This window comes from Bos grunniens, chromosome 16 (assembly GCF_055505025.1).
Source record: "Bos grunniens cultivar Pamir isolate PY7600 chromosome 16, Bosgru_T2T1.0, whole genome shotgun sequence".
In the NCBI taxonomy this organism is placed as follows: domain Eukaryota; kingdom Metazoa; phylum Chordata; class Mammalia; order Artiodactyla; family Bovidae; genus Bos; species Bos grunniens.
Window position 1 is genome coordinate 77628903 of NC_141180.1, and position 21340 is coordinate 77650242.

The following is a 21340-nucleotide window of genomic DNA, read 5'->3' on the forward strand; positions in this document are numbered from 1 at the left end:
GGGCAAGTAAGCTCCCCCCACACACCCCACAACTACTGAGCCTGCACACTTGGGAGCCCACATGCAATATCAGAGAGAAACCTGACCACCACAACAAAAAGATCCCACATGCCACAGCGAAGGTCCCACTTGCTGCAACTAAGACCTGATACAGCCAAATAAATAAGTATTTTTTTTAAAGAAGACAATAGAAGCAATATTTTTAAAGTAGCAAAAGAAAAAAAACAATCTAGAATTCTCTACTCAGAAAAAATATCTTCCAAATACAAAGGCAAACTAAATTTTTTTTCAAACGTTTAAACCTAAAAGAATTCATTACCAGCATGTCTAAATTATAGGAAATATTGGTGGAAGTAATTCAAGCAACAGGAAGATGATACCAGATAGAAATCTGTATCTACACAAAGGATGAAGAGCATCAGAAATGGTAAATATGTAAATAAGTAGAAAGATTTTCCCTTGATGTGTCCTTCAGTAAGGAAATAGCTGAACATCTATGGGATATTTATACCATGGAATACTATTCAGCAATAAAAGGGAATAAATTATTGATGTACATAATCACATCTATCAATTTGAAAATAATTGTGCTGAATGAAAAAAGCCTTATAAAAAAGCATATTATTTCATCTGTATAAAATTCTAGAAAATGTGAGCCAATCTATGAACCAATGCGAGCCAATGTGAGCAGAGCAATGAATTTTTGGGGACAGTGAGGGAAGGGCTTGAGGAAGAAGCATGAGAAAACTTTTCAGACAGATTGATATGTTCATTATCTTGATTGTACTGATAATTTCAAAAGTGCATACATATGTCAAATTGATAGACTTACATATTCTACATGTATGTATTTTATTGCATGTCAATAAAAAAATAAAGCTGTAAAAAAATACCTAATTTGAAATGTTCTAAAAAGCTGACATAAGGGAAATGTAATAAATACATATTTATTTTATTTTACTTTAATTGAAATGTATTTGATTTACAATGTTATGTTAGTTTCAGGTGTATAATGTAGTCAGTTATACATACACACACAGACACAAATGTACATATATTAATATGCATCAAATAAATATACTTTTTAAAGCTGTAGTAATTTTCTCTCAGATAACACTTTTCCACACTAGATTTCTTTTTAAATAATTTAGAATAAAATACTCTAGCTCTCTAATTGCAAATAAATCTAGAATTATCTCTGTATCTGTCAAACTTCTTAATTTTTCAAAATAAGCCTTAAAACGTCATAGTAATACCTGACATTTATATCAGGTTATAATTTACCCATAAATATCACCAATTACAAATATATGGATATAGCACATTTGTGACAACTTGGATATACAACTTTTCATTTTATGATTTATAGACGGTAAAAAGTTTTTTGTTTTTAACATAGCGGTCATTGAAACTTTAAACCTAACTTAGAAAACAGGTTGATTTTTAAGCATCTGTGAGCCTCTATTTATATATGAGAAACTAATATATTAGCTGTTTTTTCTATTCATTATGGTAGATTCCTCCAAAGATGCTATTTATTCACCCTCCTATTCTTCTTTAAATATGCTTTTAATTTTGTTTTTTTATTAATAAAATATGCCCTATGTTCCCAATAGAATCATAGTCATATTATGAATATCATTCTTTTCAAGTGTATTTAGTTAATTCCTGATTTTGAATATTGATTTCTCAATAGGTTGATCTAAACCAGGACTGCTCATTATTTGTCTCTACATAATATGTTAAAATCTAACTCTATGGAATCCATGTAGTCTGGGTCTCCTTGATGTCACTTACACAATGACAGAATTCTTGTAGTCTGAATGGAGTAATTTTCCTCATTTCCCAACATTCCCATCTAAGACCAGAAGAGCATCCACCGATCCCTCACCTCCTTGCTCACTTTTCCCAAAGGAAAAGGAGGTGGAGGAAGAGACAATGGGAGTGTCTCATCTATGAAAAAGTCTCTACATTTCTGGTCAAGGCTTTCTTCCTTCTATGGCAGGACCTAACTCCTGAGTCTATGTTCCCTAGACCAGGTAAGGAGGCCCAGATCTTGCCTAAAGGGGAATTACAATAGAAGTTGTAGTGTCCCCCAGATACTATAACACTGGCAGCAGGAACTTCATGACTTGAGCTTGAACTTTGCCTCCACTTAGCTCTTGGATTTTGCTTTTCTCCCCTACTGAATATGATGCCAAAGACACACATGGATTGAAGAGAGGATACATGTCTGTCATGTAGCCCCTTCACGGAACACAGCCTTGTTCTCTTGGTGAAAAGATTTGCCTAACTCAATGAAATGATAAGCCATGCCATGTGAGGCCACACAAAAAGGGCATCTAGTGAAGAGTTCTGACAAAAAGTGGACTACTGGAGAAGGAAGTGACAATCCACTCCAGTATTCTTGCCATGAGAACTCCGGGAACGGTATGAAAAAGCAAAAAGATATGACACCCGAAGACAAGCCTTCTAGGGCAAAAGCTTTTCAGTATGTTACTAGGGAGGAGTGAAGGGCAGTTACTAATAGCTCTAGAAAGAATGAAGTCGCTGGTCCAAGGCAGAAATGACACTCCACTGTGGATGTGTCTGGTGATGAAAGTAAAGTCCAATGCCATAAAGGACCTATTGCACAGGAACCTGGAATGTTAGGTCCATGAATCAAGGTAAATTGGATGTGGTCAAACAGGAGATAGACGAGTGAACATCGATATCTGAGGAATCAGTGAGCTAAAATGGACGGCAATGGGCGAATTTAATTCAGAAAGTGAAAGTCACTCAGTTGTGTCCGACTCTTCATGACCCCATGGACTATGCAGTCCATGAAATTCTCCAGGCCAGAATACTGGCGTGGGTAGCCTTTCCCTTCTCCAGGGGATCTTCCAAACCCAGGGAGAGGACCCAGGTCTCCCGCATTGCAAGCAGATTCTTTACAAGCTGATCCACAAGGGAAGACCTTAATTCAGATGACTATTCTATCTGCTACTGTGGGCAAGAATCTTTTAGAAGAAATGGAGTGGCCCTCATAGTCAAACAAAAGAGTGTGAAATGCAGGACCTGGGTGCAATCTCAAAAGCAACAGAATGATCTCAGTTTGTTTCCAAGGCAAACCATTCAGTTTCACAGTAATCCAAATCTATGCCCCAATCACTAATGCTGAAGAAGCTGAAGCTGACTGGTTCTATGAAGACCTACAACACTTTCTAGAACTAACATCAAAAAACCCGTGGCAGATTTATGTTGATGTATGGTAAAACCAATACAATATTGTAAAGTAATTAGCCTCTAATTAAAATAAGTAAATTTAAATTAAAAAAAAAATGTTCTTTTCTTCATAGAATGCAAAAAGAGGAAGTCCAGAGATACCTGGAATAACAGGTGAGTTTGGCCTTGGAGTACAGAATGAAGCAGGGGAAAGGCTAACAAGTTTGGTCAAGAGAACACACTGGTCATAGCAAACAGCTTTTCCAGCAACCCAAAAGATGACTCTGCACATGGACATCACCTTATGGTCAATACCGAAATCAGATTGATTATATTCTTTGCACCCAAAGATGGAGAATCTCTATACAGACAGAAAAAACAAGACCTGGAGCTGACTGTGGTTCAGAGCATGAGCGCCTTGTTGTAAAATTCAGGCCTAAACTGAAGAAAGTAGGGGAAACCACTAAGTCATTCAGGTATGACCTAAATCAAACCCCTTATGATTACACAGTAAAGGTGATGAATAGATCCAAGGGGTTAGATCTGGTAGAGAGAATGCCCAAAAAACTACGCACAGAGATTCATAACATTGTTCAGGAGGCAGTGACCAAAACCATCCCAAAGAAAAATAAATGCAAAAAGGCAAAGTGGTTATCTGAGGAGGCCTTACAAACAGCTGAGGGAAGAAGTGAAGTAAAATGCAAGGGAGAAAGTGAAAGACATACCCAACTGAATGCAGAGTTCCAGAGAAGAGCAAGGAGAGATAAGAAAGCTTTCTGAAATTAACAATGCAAAGAAATCAAGGAAAGCAATAGAATGGGAAAGACGAGAGATCTCGTCAAGAAAATTGGAGATACCAAGGGAACATATGCAAGGATGGGTGTAATAAAGGACAAGAATGGTAAGGACCTAACAAAAGCAGAAGAGATTAAGAAGAGATGGCAAAAAAACACAGAAGAACTATACAAAAATGGTCTTAACAACCCTGATAACCATGATGGCATGGTCACTCATCTAGAGTCAGATATACTGGAGTGTGAAGTCAAGTGTGCCTTAGGTCTTAAGAAGCATTACTATGAACAAGGCTAGGTGCATGTGATGGAATCCCAACTGAGCTATTTAACATCCTAAAGATGATGCTGTTAAAGTGCTGCACTCAATATGCCAGCAAATTTGAAAAATTCAGCAGTGGCTATAGGACAGGAAAAGCTCGGTTTTCATTCTAATCCCAAAGAAGGGCAGTGCCAAAGAATGTTCAAACTACCGAACAACTGTGCTCATTTCACATGCCAGCAAGGTTATGCTCAAAATCCTTCAAGCTAGGCTTCAGAAGTATGTGAACTGGGAACCTCCAGATGTGCTGGCTGGGTTTTGAAAAGGCAAGAGGAACCAGAAATCAAATTGACAGAATTCAGTACATCATAGAGAAAGCAAGGGAGTTCCAGAAAAACATCTACTTCTGCATCATAGTCTATGTGAAAGCCTTTGAGTGTATGGGTCACAACAAACTGCGGAAAATTCTTAAAAAGATGGGAATATCTAACCACCTCACCTGTCTCCTGAGAATCCTGTATGTGAGTCAAGAAGCAACAGTTACAACCAGACAAGGAACAATGGAATGGTTGAAAATTGGGAAAGGAGAATGACAAGGCTGTATATTGTCACCCTGTTTATTTAACTTATATGCAGAGTACATAATACAAAATGTTAGGCTAAATGAATCACAAGCTGGAATCAAAACAACCTCAGATATGCAGATGATACCACTCTAATGGCAGAAAGTAAAGAGGAACTAAAGAGCCTCTTGATGATGGTGAAAGAAGAGAGTGAAAAAGCTGACTTTAAACTCAACATTCAAATAACTAAGATCACAGCATCTGGTCCCATCACTTCATGGGCAAATAGATGGGGAAACAATGGAGACAGTGACAGACTTTATTTTCTTGGGCTCCAAAATCACTGTGGTCAGGGACTACAGCCATGAAATTAAAAGATGCCTGCTGCTTGGAAGAAAAGCTATCACAAACCTAGACAGCATATTAAAAACCAGAGACATTGCTTTGCCAACAAAGGTCCACATAGTCAAAGCTATGGTTTTTCCAGTAGTCATATATGGGTGTGAGAGTTGGTCCATAGAGAAGGCTGTTTGCTCCTTCTATTAAAATTTTGCTGCTTTCGAATTGTGGTGCTAGAGAAGACTCGAGAGTCCCTGGGACTGCAAGGAAACCAAATGAGTCAATCCTAAAGGATCAACCCTGAATATTCATTGGAAGGGCTGTGGCTGAAGCTGAAGCTCCAATACTTTGGCCACCTATGTTAAGAGCTGGTTCATTAGAAAAGACCACGACACTAGGAAAGACTGAAGGCAAAAGGAGAATTGGGTGGCAGAGGATGAGATGGTTAGATAGCATCACTGACTGCATTTGAGCAAATTCCCAGAGATAGTAGAGGACAGAAGACCCTGGCATGCGGCGTCCATGGGTTGCAAGTCAATGGACATGACTTAGCAATGGAACAACAACAACACGTCTGTCAATTTGCATACTTATCAAATTTTTTCACTACATATGTAAAATGTAACCTAATTCCTTGTAATGGCAGAAGGGATTGAATAAACCACAATGTAGCAGTGGCTTCCACCCCTAACTAACTCAGCTTGTGCTGGTAACTTACTCATTTCTTTTCCCATCATTAAAACGGAATTTTAAAATTTTAAAAAGAGGTAGTATCTACCTCTTAGGATCATGTGTGTGTGTCTAGTCAATCAGTTGTGTCCGACTCTGAAATCCTTTGGACTGTACCCACCAGGCTTCCCTGTCCTTGGAATTTTTTGCCATTTCCTCCTCCAATGATCTTCCTAACCCGAGACTGAATATGCAGTAAATATTAAGTAATTGAATTAATTGAAAGTTATATATTTAGAGCAGTTCTTGATATAAAGTGTTTTATGAATGTTAACAATCTATCTGTATGTATTTACAACTTCAAGGTATCAAGGCCAACATCAGCCCATAGAGCATCTATGTGCAAACTTTAAAAAGAAAAATCTTGAAGCAATTTTACCTTCATCTTTCAAAAAATTTTCAGGATATGTTTATTTCATGAGGATGAGACACTTCACTAGTGTCTACTGAAATATTTTTGTTAGGAATTAATAAATCTGCAATATCTATGATGTCACTTGTCAAAATCATGTTATAGGTACACAAAATCCTCAGACAGATAACATGAAGAAATTACTAGCAGAAAAAAATAATAAATTAAACCTTTCTCCTGACATGAGAAAATTAGAAAAAAAGTACTAATTTAATGTAAAATGACTCAGATTAAAGTGGGCTTGTGCCTGTGAGCATGCTACACCCATATTCCTGGATAATTTTAGATGCCAATTATGAAAATCCCTTTGGTGCATACTCACTGAGTTCACAAGTGGGAGGAGAAGGATGCCACTCGTCATCAACACCACAATGGATTAAATTGCTGCCATTGAGGATATAGCCTTTCTTGCAACTGAACAGAACAGAGTCGTTGAAATTATACATGGGTCCAAATCCAGAGAGAATGTTTCCATTTGGAACTTGAGGTGGATGACAGACAATATCTAAAGAAGCATAAAAAGAACATCTCAGTTATAAAAGAGAAATGGTGATAATGATGTGACTACTATTGACATATGGGTCTCCAGGAGACCTGATACAAGCCTACATCAAGAACACACAAAGAAAATTTTTTAAAGTTGTATGTATATCCTTTTAGTGGGCTTCCCAAGTGGCTCAGTGGTAAAGAAACCACCTGCCAATGAAGGAGACAGGGATTTAACCCCAGGGTCTGGAAGATCCCCTGGAGAAGGAAATAACAACCCATGCCAGTATTCTTGTTTGGGAAATCCCATGGACAGAGGAGTCTGGCAGGCTATGGACCAAAGGGTCGCAAAGGGTCAGAAACGACTTAGCAACTAAGAATGGATGATATCCTTCTAGTTTCTAGTTAACAATTTCTTAGTTCCAGATAATAGGTTGGTGGTTGCCAGAGGTGGGGATGCAGAGTGGACAAAAGGAATGAAGGGTCAAAAGGTACAAAATTCCAGTTATAAATAAATCATGGGGATGTAGTGTACAGCATGGTGCCTGAAGTTAATACCTCTGTAATATATGTTTGAAAGTTGTTTGGAGAATGAACTTAAAACATTTCATCATAAGAAAAATTATTTTGTAACTTTGTATGGTGATAGATGTTCACTAAAGTTATTATGATCATTTCACTGTATTTATGTAAATATCAAATCACTGATGTACACCTGAAATTAGTATTATAAGTCAATTATATCTTAAAAAAAAAAAAAAACCCTTAGCAATATCTAAAGCCTGAAATCCAAATTCCAAAGACCCCGAATCTTCCTCTTCTAATGGCCTACGCTCCTGGATGATTGTGGTGGTGGGTCAGTGGCCAAAAGTGTTGATGTGATGGTTGTGATGTAGAGGCAGCCAGGGCATCCCAGATCACAAGCACAGAATGAACCCCAACTCCCCCGACACCCCACAGCCGTCAGTCTTCCAGTCCTGTCAGTCCTGCTGCTGCTGCTGCTAAGTTGCTTCAGTCGTGTCCGACTCTGTGCGACCCCATAGATGGCAGCCCACCAGGCTCCCCCGTCCCTGGGATTCTCCAGGCAAGAACACTGGAGTGGGTTGCCATTTCCTTCTCCAATGCATGAAAGTGAAAAGTGAAAGTGAAGTTGCTCAGTCGTGTCCGACTTGTAGCGACCCCTTGGACTGCAGCCTACCAGGTTCCTCCGCCCACAGGATTTTCCAGGCAAGAGTACTGGAGTGGGGTGCCATTGCCTTCTCCTGCCACTTTTAATTCCTTCAGGATTTCTCAACTTCTCTTCAGGCCAACTGCCATTGCCTCAGCTGAAACCAGCCTTACTACTTGGCTGGATAGCTGCAGCAGATGTCTATGGGTTAAGTTCTGTCCCACTTCGAATTGTTGCTCACTCCACAGCCAGACTTCTCTTTCTAAAATGCAGCACATTTACTCCTCTGGTTAAAGCCTTTCAATGTCTGCCCTTCACATACATTCTTAACTCCTGAAGACACACACAGTCCTTCATAACCTAGCCCTGCAAACTTTCCAGCCTCAGGTCCTGTCAATTCCAGCTTTTGCAAGCTAGAAGAAGACACATGAGAGTCCCTTGGACTGCAAGGAGATCAAACCAGTCAATCCTGAAGGAAATCAACCCTGAATATTCACTGGAAGGACTGATGCTGAAGCTGAAGCTCCAATACTTTGGCCACCTGATGGGAAGAACCAACTCATTGGAAAAGACTCTGGTGCTGAGAAAGATTGAGGTTAAGAGAAGGGGATGACAAAGGATGAGATAGTTGGGTGGCATCACTGACTCAATGGACATGAGTTTGAGTAGACTCAGGGACATAGTGAAGAACAGGGAAACCCCAAAAGCTATACTCTATGGGGTCCCAAAGAGTCACACATGACTTAGTGACTGAACAACAACAATGCTCTCTTGCCTCAGCATTGTACTGAATCAAAACAGTAAATGACACTGCATTTTTAACTGCTGTAAAAGATATGTATTAGACCAGGAAGCCGAGTCATTACTGAATCTGACATAACATCCCCTTTTGGCTTTTCCAGAGAAGAAGGTGAACATGATATCTCTGCTTGCCTTTTACTATTGACCTACAAATGTTGGAATGATTTTATTTTCATCCTATAGGCCTGCTGACATCACTAGTGTGGATCCACCGATATTTTCAGTTGCTTCAGAAGAAGCAGAATACTATATTTTTTATTTCTTTTTCACTAGGCAGCAACAAGGTATTCTGTGTGTGTGTGTGTGTGCGCACGCACGTGTGCGCTAAGTGGTTTCAGTTGTGTGCCTTTATGACCCTATGGACACACCTCATGAAATCCACCAGGCTCCTCTGTCCATGGGATTCTCCAGACAAGAACACTGAAGTGGGTTGTCATGCCCTCCTCCAGGGATCTTCCACTCCCTGTCATTGAACCCACATCTCTTATATCTCCTGCATTGGCAGATGGATTCTTTACCACTAGCACCTTCTGGGAAGCCCCAACAAGGGACCAGACTAGCCAAAAGGCTTTAATGAAAAGTAAGATATATCATTTCCAGGTCAAAGATTTTTCATTCCTTGTTCATTTTGCCTGCAAAACTGACCACTGAGGTTTTACACTGGAGTTGTTACAGATCTAAACAATCTGGATTACCACATAAATGACAGCTGCCCTTTATCACCAATTATAAAGGTGATACTCATATTTGATACCCAAGTTGATTTTTCATTTGATGCTGAATTCAAAGGGGCAGAGTATGAAGGACATGATTTTTCAGCTCTCCCAGTCTTCAGGATGACCTTTAAAATAGTTCCTCTACTAATTTTCAAAGATCCAATACATTAACTCTAGAAATATTTCAAAGCATACATTTTAAGAAATCAATTGTAACCAGTAAAGTACAAAATCCGAGCACATGCTCAACATTTTCAATGGAAAAGAAGATACCACAAATAAGAGTACATAAAACAAAATTTACTTACATTCACATCCTTTAGATGTTGTCCATGTGAAATTTTTCTGACAAGTCAAAGTCAGAGGTTCATCTAGAATAGGTCTGTAGCCAAATTTGCATTGATATTTCAACTCGGTCCCAACTTCAAATACTTCTTGATTGCTTAACATGTTGTCTCTTCCATCCCAGATAGCATGAGGAACGTCTGGTAACCCAGTACAACTATCTGATCATGAAAAAAGTGCAAGAATGAAAGAAAGCTGTTTTGGGGGTTGGCAGTCAGATGCAATGAACTCTGCACACCTTGTCTCCCCGTTGCCAGAACAAGTGTAACTCATATTAGTTGAGAAAGAAACAGATGGCAAAGGCTAATTGGGAATTCCAGGAAGAGACATGGAAGGATCAATCTCTGATTATTGCCAAGCAGTCATTGCACACTCAAGACCATCCCCAAGAAAAAGTAATGCAAAGGGCAAAACGGTTGTCTGAGGAGGTCTTTAAAATAGCTGAAAAAAGAAGAGAAGCAAAAGGCAAAGGAGGAAAGGAAAGATATGCCCATTTGAATGCAGAGTTCCAAAGAATAGCAAGGAGAGATAAGAAAGCCTTCCTCAGTGATCAGTGCAAAGAAATAGAGGAACACAATAGAATGGGAAAGACTAGAGGTCTCTTCAAGAACATTAGAGATACCAAGGGAACACTTCATGCAAAGATGGGCACAGTAAAGGACAGAAATGGTATGGACCTAACAGAAGCAGAAGATATTAAAAAGAATACACAGAAGAACTGTACAAAAAAGATTTTCATGACCCATATAACCCCAATGGTGTGATCACTCACCTAGAAGCAGACATCCTGGAATATTAAGTCAAGTGGGCCTTAAGAAACATCACTACAAAGCTAGTGGAGGTGATGGAATTCCAGCTGAGCTATTTCAAATCCTAAAAGATGATACTGTGAAAGTGATGCTCTCAATATGCCAGCAAATTTGGAAAACTCAGCAGTGGGCATAAGACTGGAAAAGGTCAGTTTTCATCCCAATTCCAAAGAAAGTGAAAGTGAAGTGAAAATCACTCAGTCAGGTCCAACTCTTTGGGACTCCATGGACTTTACAGTCCATGGAATTCTCTAGGCCAGATCACTGGAGTGGTAGCCTTTCCCTTCTCCTGGGGATCTTCCCAAAGCAGGGATAGAACCCAGGTCTGCCCCATTGCAGGCAGATTCTTTACCAGCTGAGCCACAAGGGAAGCCCAAGAATACTGGAGTGGGTATCTTATCCCGTCTCCAACAGATCTTCATGACTCAGGAATCAAACCAGTGTCTCCTGCATTACAGGTGGATTCTTTACCAACTGAGATATCAGGGAAGCCCCAATCACAAAGAAAGCCAATTCCAAAGAACGCTCAAACTATCACACAATTGCACTCATCTCACACGCTAGCAAAGTAAAGCTCAAAATTCTCCAAACCAGGCTTCAACAGTACATGAACCATGAACTTCCAGATAGTCAAGCTGGATTTAGAAAAGGCAGAGAAACCAGAGATCAAATAGCCAATATCCACTGGATCATTGAAAAAGCAAGTGAGTTCCAGAAATGCATCTACTTCTGCTTTATTGACTATGACAAAGCTTTTGCCTGTGTGGATCACAGGAAACTAAGGAAAATTTTTAAAGAGATGGGAAAATCAGACCACCTGACCTGCCTCCTGAGAAATCTGTATGCAGCTCAAGAAGCAACAGGCTGGTTCCAAACTGGGAAAGAAGTTCGTCAAGTCTGTATATTGCCACCCAGCTTATTTAACTTACATGCCAGTACATCATGCGAAATGCCGGGCTGAATGAAACACAAGCTGGAATCAAGATTGACAGGAGAAATATCAATAACCTCAGATATTCAGATGACACCACCCTTATGGCAGAAAATGAAGTTTAGTTCTCTTAAGCTTCTTGATGAAAGTGAAAGAGGAGAGTGAAAAAGTTGGCTTAAAACTCAACATTCAAACAATGAGGTCATGACATCTGGTCCTATCACTTCATGGCAAACAGACAGGGAAACAATGGACATAGTGAGAGACTTTATTTTCCTGGGCTCCAAAATCACTGCAGATGTTGACTGCAGCCATGAAATTAAAAGACACCTGCTCCTTGGAAGAAAGGCTATGACCAACCTAGACAGCATATTAAAAACCAGAGACATTACTTTGCAAACAAAGGTCTCTATAGTCAAAGCTATGGTTTTTCCAGTAGTCATGTATGGATGTGAAAGTTGGACTATAAAGAAAGCTGAGCACCAAAGAATTGATGCTTTTGATCTGCAGTGTTGGAGAAGACTCTTGAGAGTCCCTTGGACTGCAAGGAGAAACAACCAGAAATCAGTCCTGAGTATTCATGGCAGGTCTGATGCTGAAGCTGAAACTCCAATACTTTGGCCACCTGATGAGAAGAACTGACTCATTGGAAAAGACCCTGATGCTGGGAAAGATCGAAGGCAGGAGGAGAAGCAGACACAGAGGATGAGATGGTTGGATGGCATCACCAACTGGATGGACATGAGTTTGTGCAAGTTTCAAGAGTTGGTGACGGACAGGGAAGCCTAGCATGCTGCAGCCTATGGGATCGACATGACGGAGTGACTGAACGGATTGACACTGACAATGCACACAGCAATCCAGAGGATATTATTGAGGTAACACACTGTGGTGCAGAAAAGGGCAATATCTAGGGTACTGGGTCAACCTCCAGGGACTTAGTTGCCCTTCCATGTCAAAGCACTTCAGCATGGGAAATATCAGAGATCATTGAGGATACACAGCACAAATTTGCTGCTAAATAAACCAAATGTTCCCCTGGTTCTCCTTGCCTAAAGTGGAATTACAATAGGAATTGTAGTGTTTCCCAGATACTATAACACTGTTACCAAAGAACTTCTGATTTGAGCTTAAACCTTGTTCCACATAATATTGGATTCTTTATTCCCTACTGGATATGTTGTCAAAGGTACATAGGGATTGAAAAAGGGATACAGGTCTGTCATATTGCATGTTTATCAAATTTCGTCACTACATATGTAAGTCATCACCTAACTTCTCATGATGGCAGAAGGGAATGAATAAATTACAATATAGCCATGGCTTCTATCACCAAACAACTATGTGAGCTTGTGCTAGTTACTTAATCACTCTGTTTTGTTATCATTAAAATGGGGAGGGAGGAGGGAGGAGGGTTCAGGATGAGGAACACATGTATACCTGTGGCGGATTCATTTTGATATTTGGCAAAACTAATACAATTATGTAAAGTTTAAAAATAAAATTAAATTAAATTTAAAAAATGTGATTTTTAAAAAAGTAATATCTACCTATTAGGATCATGGTAAATACTAAATGAATTAATTGATGTCATATACTTAGAACAATGCTTGATACAACATGCTTAATAATTCTTAGCAATAAGTATCATTAATCTTATGACTGATCTGTGTGTATTTACAACTTAAAGGTATCAAGGCCAACATTAGCCCATAGAGTATCTTTGTGCAAATTTTAAAATGGAATATCTTGAAGGAATTTTACCTCCATCTTTCAAAAAATTCTCAGAATATGTTTATTTTGTTAGGATGAGACAATTTACTAGTCTACTGAAATATTTTGTAAGGAATAAATAAATCTGCCATGTCTGTGATGTCACTTGGCTCAAAACTGTTTGATGTATATGTATAGAAAACCCTCAGATAACACAAAGAGATTACTAGCAGGAAAAGGAAAAAAAGAAAGGAAAAAACCTTTCTCCTGACATGAGAAAACTAGAGAAATGTACTAATTTAATGTAAAATGACTTGGGATTTAAGTGGGCTTGTGCCTGTGAGCATGCTACACCCATATTCCTGGATAACTTTAGTTGCCAATTATGAAAATCCCTTTGGTGCATACTCACTGAGTTCACAAGTGGGAGGAGAAGGATGCCACTCGTCATCAGCACCACAATGGATTAACTTGTTGCCATTGAGGATATAGCCTTTCTTGCAGCTGAACAGAACAGAGTCTTTGTAGTGATAGATGGGTCCAAATCCAGACAGAATGATTCCATTTTGAACTTGTGGTCCATGACAGACTATATCTAACGAAGCATAAAAAGGACATCTGAGTTATAAAAGAAATGGTGATAATGATGTGACTACTGTTGATACATGGGTCTCCGGGAGACCTGATACAAGCCTACATCAAGTAACTATAAAGAAAACATTTTAAAGCTTTATGTATATCCTTTTAGTGGATTTCCCAAGTGGTTCAGTGGTAAAGAAATTGCCTGCCAATAAAGGAGATGGGCATTCAACTCAGGGTCTGAAAAGTCCCCTGGAGAAGGAAATAACAACCCATTCCAGTATTTGTGCTTGGGAAATCCCATGGACAGAGGAGTCCGGTGGACTACAGACCACAAAGTCTCAACGAGTCAGATATGACTTAGCAACTAAGCATGCACGATACCCTTTTAGTTCCTAGGAACCTGAGTGAAGTGAGGTCTGGTCATGTTACTCGAGGTGGATAAAGTCCTATATATTTTTCATTAAAAAATTGAAAAGCAATTTCTTAGTTACAGATAGTAGCTTTGTGGTTGCCAGAGGTGGGAATGCAAAGTGGACAAATGAATGAAGTGGATCAAAAGGTACAAACTTTCAGTTATAAATAAATTATGGGGATATAATGTACAGCACAGTGTCTATAGTTAATACACTGTAATATATGTATATTTGAAAGTTGCTTAGAGTACATGACTTTAAAGTTCTCATCATAGGAAAAATTATTTTGTAACTATGTATGGTGATATATGTTCACTAGGTTTATTACAATCATTTAACTATACTCACAAATATCAAATCAGTATAAGGTACACCTAAAATAATATTATATGTCAATAATATCACAAAACACCCTTCAGTTCAGTTCAGTTCAGTCGCTCAGTCGTTTCTGGCTTTTTACGACCCCGTGGACCACAGCACGCCAGGCCTCCCTGTCCATCACCAACTCCTGGAGTTTACCCAAACTCATACCCATTGAGTCAGTGATGCCATCCAACCATCTCATCCTCTGTAATCCCCTTCTCTTCCTGCCTTCAATCTTTCCCACATCAGGGTCTTTTCTGAATGAATCAGTTCTTCGCATCAGGTGGCCAAAGTATTGGAGTTTCAGCTTCAGCATCAGTCCTTCCAATTAATATTCAGGACTGATTTCCTTTAGGATGGACTGGGTGGATCTCCTTGCAGTCCAAGGGATTCTCAAGAGTCTTCTACAACACCACAGTTCAAAAGCATCAATTCTTTGGTGCTCAGGTTTCTTTATAGTCCAACTTTCACATCCATACCTGACTACTGGAAAAACCATAGCTTTGACTAGACAGACCTTTGTTGGAAAAGTAATGTCTTTCCTTTTTAATATGCTATGTAGGTTAGTCATAAATTTTTCTTCCAAGGAGCAGGTGTCTTTTAATTTCATGGCTGCAGTCACCATCTGCTGTGATTTTGGAGCTCAAAAAAATAAACTCTGCCACTGTTTCCACTGTTTCCCCATCTATTTGTCATGAAGTGATGGGACCAGATGCCATAATCTTTGTTTTCTGAATGTTGAATTTTAAACCAACTTTTTCACTTTCATCAGGAGGCTCTTAAGTTCTTCACTTTCTGCCATAAGGGTGATGTCATCTTCATATCTGAGGTTATTGATATTTCTCCCGTCAATCTTGATTCCAGCTTGTGCTTCATCCAGCCCAGCATTTCCCATGATGTACTCTGCATATAAATTAAATAAGCAGGTTGACAGTATACAGCCCTGAGGTACTCCTTTCTCAGTTTGAAACCAGTCTGTTGCTCCATGTCCAGTTCTAACTGTTGCTTCTTCTTTTTTTTTTAATTTTTTTAATTATTATTTTTTTTTTTTTACTTTACAATATTGTATTGGTGTTTTTTTTTTTTTTTTTTTTGCTTCTTGACCTGCATTTAGATTTCTCAAGAGGCAGGTCAGGTTGTCTGGTATTCCCAGCTCTTTAAGAATTTTCCACAGTTTGTTGTGGTCCATACAGTCAAAGGCTTTGGCATAGTCAATAAAACAGAAGTAGATGTTTTTCTGGAACTCTCTTGCTTTTTTTTGATGATCCAATGAATGCTGGCAGTTTGATCTCTGGTTCCTCTGCCTTTTCTAAATCCAGCTTGAACATTTAGAAGTTCACAGTTCACGTACTGTTGAAGCCTGGCTTAGAGAATTTTGAGCATTACTTTGCTAGCATGTGAGATGATTGTAGTTGTGTGCTAGTCTGAGAATTCTTGGGCATTACATTTCTTTGGGATTGGAATGAAAACTAACATTTTCCAGTCCTGTCACCACTGCTGTGTTTTCCAAATTTGCTGGCATATTGAGTGCAACACTTTCACAGCATCATCTTTTAGGGTTTGAAATAGCTCAACTGGAATTTTATCACCTCCACTAGCTTTGTTTGTAGTGATGCTTCCTAAGGCCCACTTGACTTCACATTCCAGGATGTCTGGCTCTAGGTGAGTGATCACACCACCAGGGTTATCTGGGTCATGAAGATCTCTTTTTCCTTCTGTGTATTCTTGCCACTTCTTCTTTATATCCTCTGCTTCTGTTAGATCCATACCATTTCTGTCCTTTATTGTGCCTATCTTTGTATGAAAATTTCCCTTGGGTATCTCTGATTTTCTTGAAGAGACCTCTAGTTTTTCCCATTCTATTGTGTTCTTCTATTTCTTTGCACTGATCACTGAGGAAGGCTTTCTTATCTCTCCTTGCTATTCTTTGGAACTCTGTATTCAAATGCGTATATCTTTTTCTTTTCTCCTTTGCCTTTCACTTCTCTTATTTTCTTCACTTTCCTTTCCTTTATCATTTGGGGCTTCCCTGGTGGCTCAGAGGTTAAAGCATCTGCCTGCAATGCAGGAGACCTGGGTTCAATTCCTGGGTCAGGAAGATCCCCTGGAGAAGGAAATGGCAACCCACTCCAGTATTCTTGCCTGGAGAATCCCATGGACAGAGGAGCTTGGTGGGCTACAGTCCATGGGGTCGCAAAGAGTCAGACACCACTGAGTGATTTCACTTTCCTTTCCTTTTCTCTTATTGTCATAGCTGTTTGTAAGGCCTCCTCAGACAACCATTTTGCCTTGTTGCGTTTCTTTTTCCTGAGGATGGTCTTGATCATTGCCTCCTGTACAAAATGATGAACCCCTGTCCATAGTTGTTCAGGCATTCTGTCTATCAGATCTAATCCCTTGAATCTATTTCTCACTTCCACTGTATAGTCTTTAGGGATTTGATTTAGGTCATACCTGAATGGTCTAGTGGTTTTCCCCACTTTCTTCATTTTAAGTCTGAATTTGGCAATAAGGAGTTCATGCTATAAGCTACAGTCATGCCTCCTGGGCTTGTTTCTGCTGACTGTATAGCGCTTCTCCATCTTTGGCTGCAAAGAATATAATCAGTCTGATTTTGGTATTGACCATCTGGTGATGTGCATGTGTGGAACCTTCTCTTGTGTTGTGGAAGAGGGTGTTTGCTATAACCAGTTCATTCTCTTGGCAAAACTCTGTTAGCCCTTGCCCTGCTTCATTCTGTACTCCAAGGCCAAATTTGCCCATTACTCCCGGTATTTCTTGACTTCCTACTTTTGCATTTCAATCCCCTCTAGTGAAAAGGACATCTTTTTGGGGTGTTAGTTCTAGAAGGTATTGTAGGTCTTCATAGAACTGTCAGGTAGTTAGAATAGGAAACAGGAGTCCAGAATGGCAGTGGCTAAAAGACAAGGAAGGGAAAAGCCCACGAAAATAGAACAAAGGAAGGTCAAAAGAAGGTCCAAGGACCAGAGTGAGGCCTTCGGGTAAACAAACAGCACTCCTGGCTAGCCCAATTTGCATAGGGCAGCCCCAGGGGGAGGGAAAAACATATAAAAAGAGGAGCCAGTGGGCTCTCTCTCTCTCTGTCTCTCTGTCTCCAGCACGCTGGTGCACTCCTCCACTCTTTTCTCTTCACGTCTTTGGGTTGGCATGCCCTCACGCTTTGAGGATGGATCCTGCTATCTTCTAAGTAAAATAGAGCTGTAACCCTGATTTGTCTAAGAGCTATAACACAGTCTGTTTGAGACCTGAGAGCTGTAACATGGTCTGTCCAAGACCTGAGAGCTGTGGCACCCCGAGGGCTTTAATGTCCATCACTCCAAAGCTTTGTTGTGACAAGACAGAACCAAGGAGCATACACTTGCCTGATAGAACCATTCAGCTTCAGCTTCTTCAGCATTACTGGTTGTGGCATAGGCTTGGATTACTGTGATACTTAATGGTTTGTCTTGGAAATGAACAGAGATCATTCTGTCATTTTTGAGATTGCACCCAAGTACTGCATTTTGGATTCTTTTGTTGACTGTGTTGGCTGCTCCATTTCTTTTAAGGGATTCTTGCCCACAGTAGTAGATATAATGGTCATCTGAGTTAAATTCCCCCATTCCAGCCCATTTGGGTTCGCTGATCCCTAAAATATCAATGTTCACTATTGCCCTCTGCTGCTGCTAAGTCACTTCAGTCGTGTCCAACTCTGTGCGACCCTATAGACAGCAGCCCACCAGGCTCCCCCATCCCTGGGATTCTCCAGGCAAGAACACTAGAGTGGGTTGCCATTTCCTTCTCCAGTGCATGAAAGTGAAAAGTGAAAGTGAAGTCGCTCAGTCATGTCCGACCCTAGGCGACCCCATGGACTCCAGGCTCTTCCGTCCACGGGATTTTCCAGGCAAAAGTACTGGAGTGGGGTGCCATTGCCTTCTCTGCTCTTGCCCTCTACTGTGTGACAACTTTCAATGTGCCTTGATTCATGGACCTAACATTTCAGGTTCCTATGCAATATTGCTCTTTATAGCATCAGACTTTACTTTTATCACCAGTCACATCCATAAATGGTTGTTGTTTTTGCTTTGACTCCATCTCTTCACTCTTTCTGGAGTTATTTCTCTACTGATCTCCAGCAGAATGATGGGCACCTACCGACCTGGGGAGTTCATCTTTCAGTGTCCTATCTTTTTGCCTTTCGTACTGTTCATGAGCTTCTCAAGGTAGGAATACTGAAGTGGTTTGCATTTCTCCAGTGGACCATGTTTTGTCAGAACTCTCCATCATGAACCGTCCATTGGGTGGCCCTACAAGGCATGGCTCATAGTTTTACTGAGTTAGACAAGGCTGTGGTCCATGTGATAAGATTGCTTAGTTTTCTGTGATTGTGGTTTTCAGTTTGTCTGCCCTCTGATGGAGAAGGATAAGAGGCTTATGGAAGCTTCCTGATGGGAGAGACTGACTGAGGGAGAAACTGGGTCTTGTTCTGATGGTCAGGGCCATGCTCAGTATCTTTACCCCAATTTTCTGTTGAAGGGCGGGGCTGTGTTCCCTCCCTGTCATTTGACCTGAGGCCAAATATGGTGGCAGTAATGAAGATAAGAGGTGGGTCAGTTCAGTTCAGTTCAGTCACTCAGTAGTGTCCGACTCTTTGTGACCCCATGAATCACAGCACGCCAGGTCTCTCTGTTCATCACCAATTCCCGGAGTTCACTCAGACTCACGTCCATCGAGTCAGTGATGCCATCAAGCCATCTCATCCTCTGTCGTCCCCTTCTCCTCCTGCCCCCAATCCCTCCCAGCATCAGTCTTCTCCAAAGAGTCAACTCTTCAAATGAGGTGGCCAAAGTACTGGAGTTTCAGCTTTAGCATCATTCCTTCCAAAGAAATCCCAGGACTGATCTCCTTCAGAATGGACTGGTTGGATCTCCTTGCAGTCCAAGGAATCTCAAGAGTCTTCTCCAACACCATAGTTCAAAAGCATCAGTTCTTCAGTGCTCAGCTTTCGTCACAGTCCAACTCTCACATTCATGCATGACCACTGGAAAAACCATAGCCTTGACTAGAAGGACCTTTGTTGGCAAAGTAATGTCTCTGCTTTTCAATATGCTATCTAGGTTGGTCATAACTTTCCTTCCAAGAAGTGAGCGTCTTTTAATTACATGGCTGCAGTCACCATCTGCAGTGATTTTGGAGCCCAGAAAAATGAAGTCTGACACTGTTTCCACCGTTGTCCCATCTATTTCCCATGAAGTGATGGGACCGGATGCCATGATCTTCATTTTCTGAATGTTGAGCTTTAAGCCAACTTTTTCACTTTCCACTTTCACTTTCATCAAGAGGCTTTTGAGTTCCTCATCACTTTCTGCCATAAGGGTGGTGTCATCTGCATATCTGAGGTTATTGACATTTCTACCAGCAATCTTGATTCCAGCTTGTGCTTCTTCCAGCCCAGCATTTCTCATGATGTACTCTGCATATAAGTTAAATATGGGTGACAATATACACCTTGACGTACTCCTTTTCCTATTTGGAACCAGTCTGTTGTTCCATGTCCAGTTCTAACTGTTGCTTCCTGGCCTGCATATAGGTTTCTAAAGAGGCAGATCAGGTGCTCTGGTATTCCCGTCTCTTTCAGAATTTTCCACAGTTTATTGTGATCCACACAGTCAAAGGCTTTGGCATAGTCAATAAAGCAGAAATAGATGTTTTTCTGGAACTCTCTTGCTTTTTCGATGATCCAGTGGATGTTGGCAATTTGATCTCTGGTTCCTCTGCCTTTTCTAAAACCAGCTTGAGCATCTGGAAGTTCATGGTTCACGTATTGCTGAAGCCTGGCTTGGAGAATTTTGAGCATTACTTTACTAGCATGTGAGATGAGTGCAAATGTGTGGTAGTTTGAGCATTCTTTGGCATTGCCTTTCTTTGGAATTGGAATGAAAACTGACCTTTTCCAGTCCTGTGGCCACTGCTGAGTTTTCCAAATTTGCTGGCATATTGAGTGCAGCACTTTCACAGCATCATCTTTCAGGATTTGAAAGAGCTCCACTGGAATTCCATCACCTCCACTAGCTTTGTTCATAGTGGTGCTTTCTAAGGCCCATTTAACTTCACATTCCAGGATGTCTGGCTCTAGGTGAGTGATCACACCATCGTGATTATCTTGATTGTGAAGATCTTTTTTGTACAGTTCTTCTGTGTATTCTTGCCACCTCTTCTTAATATCTTCGGCTTCTGTTAGGTCCATACCATTTCTGTCCTTTATCGAGCCCATCTTTGCATGAAATGTTCCCTTGGTATCTCTAATTTTCTTGAAGAGATCTCTAGTCTTTCCCATTCTGTTGTTTTCCTCTATTTCTTTGCATTGATCGCTGAGGAAGGCTTTCTTATCTCTCCTTGCTATTCTGTGGAACTCTGCATTCAGATGTTTATATCTTTACTTTTCTTTCTTTTCGCTTCTCTTCTTTTCACAGCTATTTCTAAGGCCTCCCCAGACAGCCATTTTGGTTTTTTTGCATTTCTTTTCCATGGGGATGGTCTTGATCCCTGTCTCCTGTACAATGTCAAGAACCTCTGTCCATAGTTTATCAGGCACTCTATCTAGCAGATCTAGACCCTTAAATCTATTTCTCACTTCCACTGTATAATCATAAGGGATTTGATTTAGGTCATACCTGAATGGTCTAGTGGTTTTCCTACTTTCTTCAATTTAA

General features: G+C 40.3%; 1 protein-coding gene across 1 annotated transcript in view; it reads right to left on the reverse strand.

The window, feature by feature from the left end:
- Nucleotides 1-21340, reverse strand: part of LOC147357058 (zona pellucida sperm-binding protein 3 receptor-like) — a 66809-nt gene that overhangs the window by 6268 nt on the left and 39201 nt on the right. Inside the window, exons 9-11 of the mRNA XM_086342802.1 lie at nucleotides 13682-13864; nucleotides 9780-9977; nucleotides 6623-6805 (exon numbers count right to left, since the gene is read on the reverse strand). Coding sequence (XP_086198928.1) covers nucleotides 6623-6805; nucleotides 9780-9977; nucleotides 13682-13864 — 564 coding nt within the window. The remainder of the gene's footprint in view (nucleotides 1-6622; nucleotides 6806-9779; nucleotides 9978-13681; nucleotides 13865-21340) is intronic.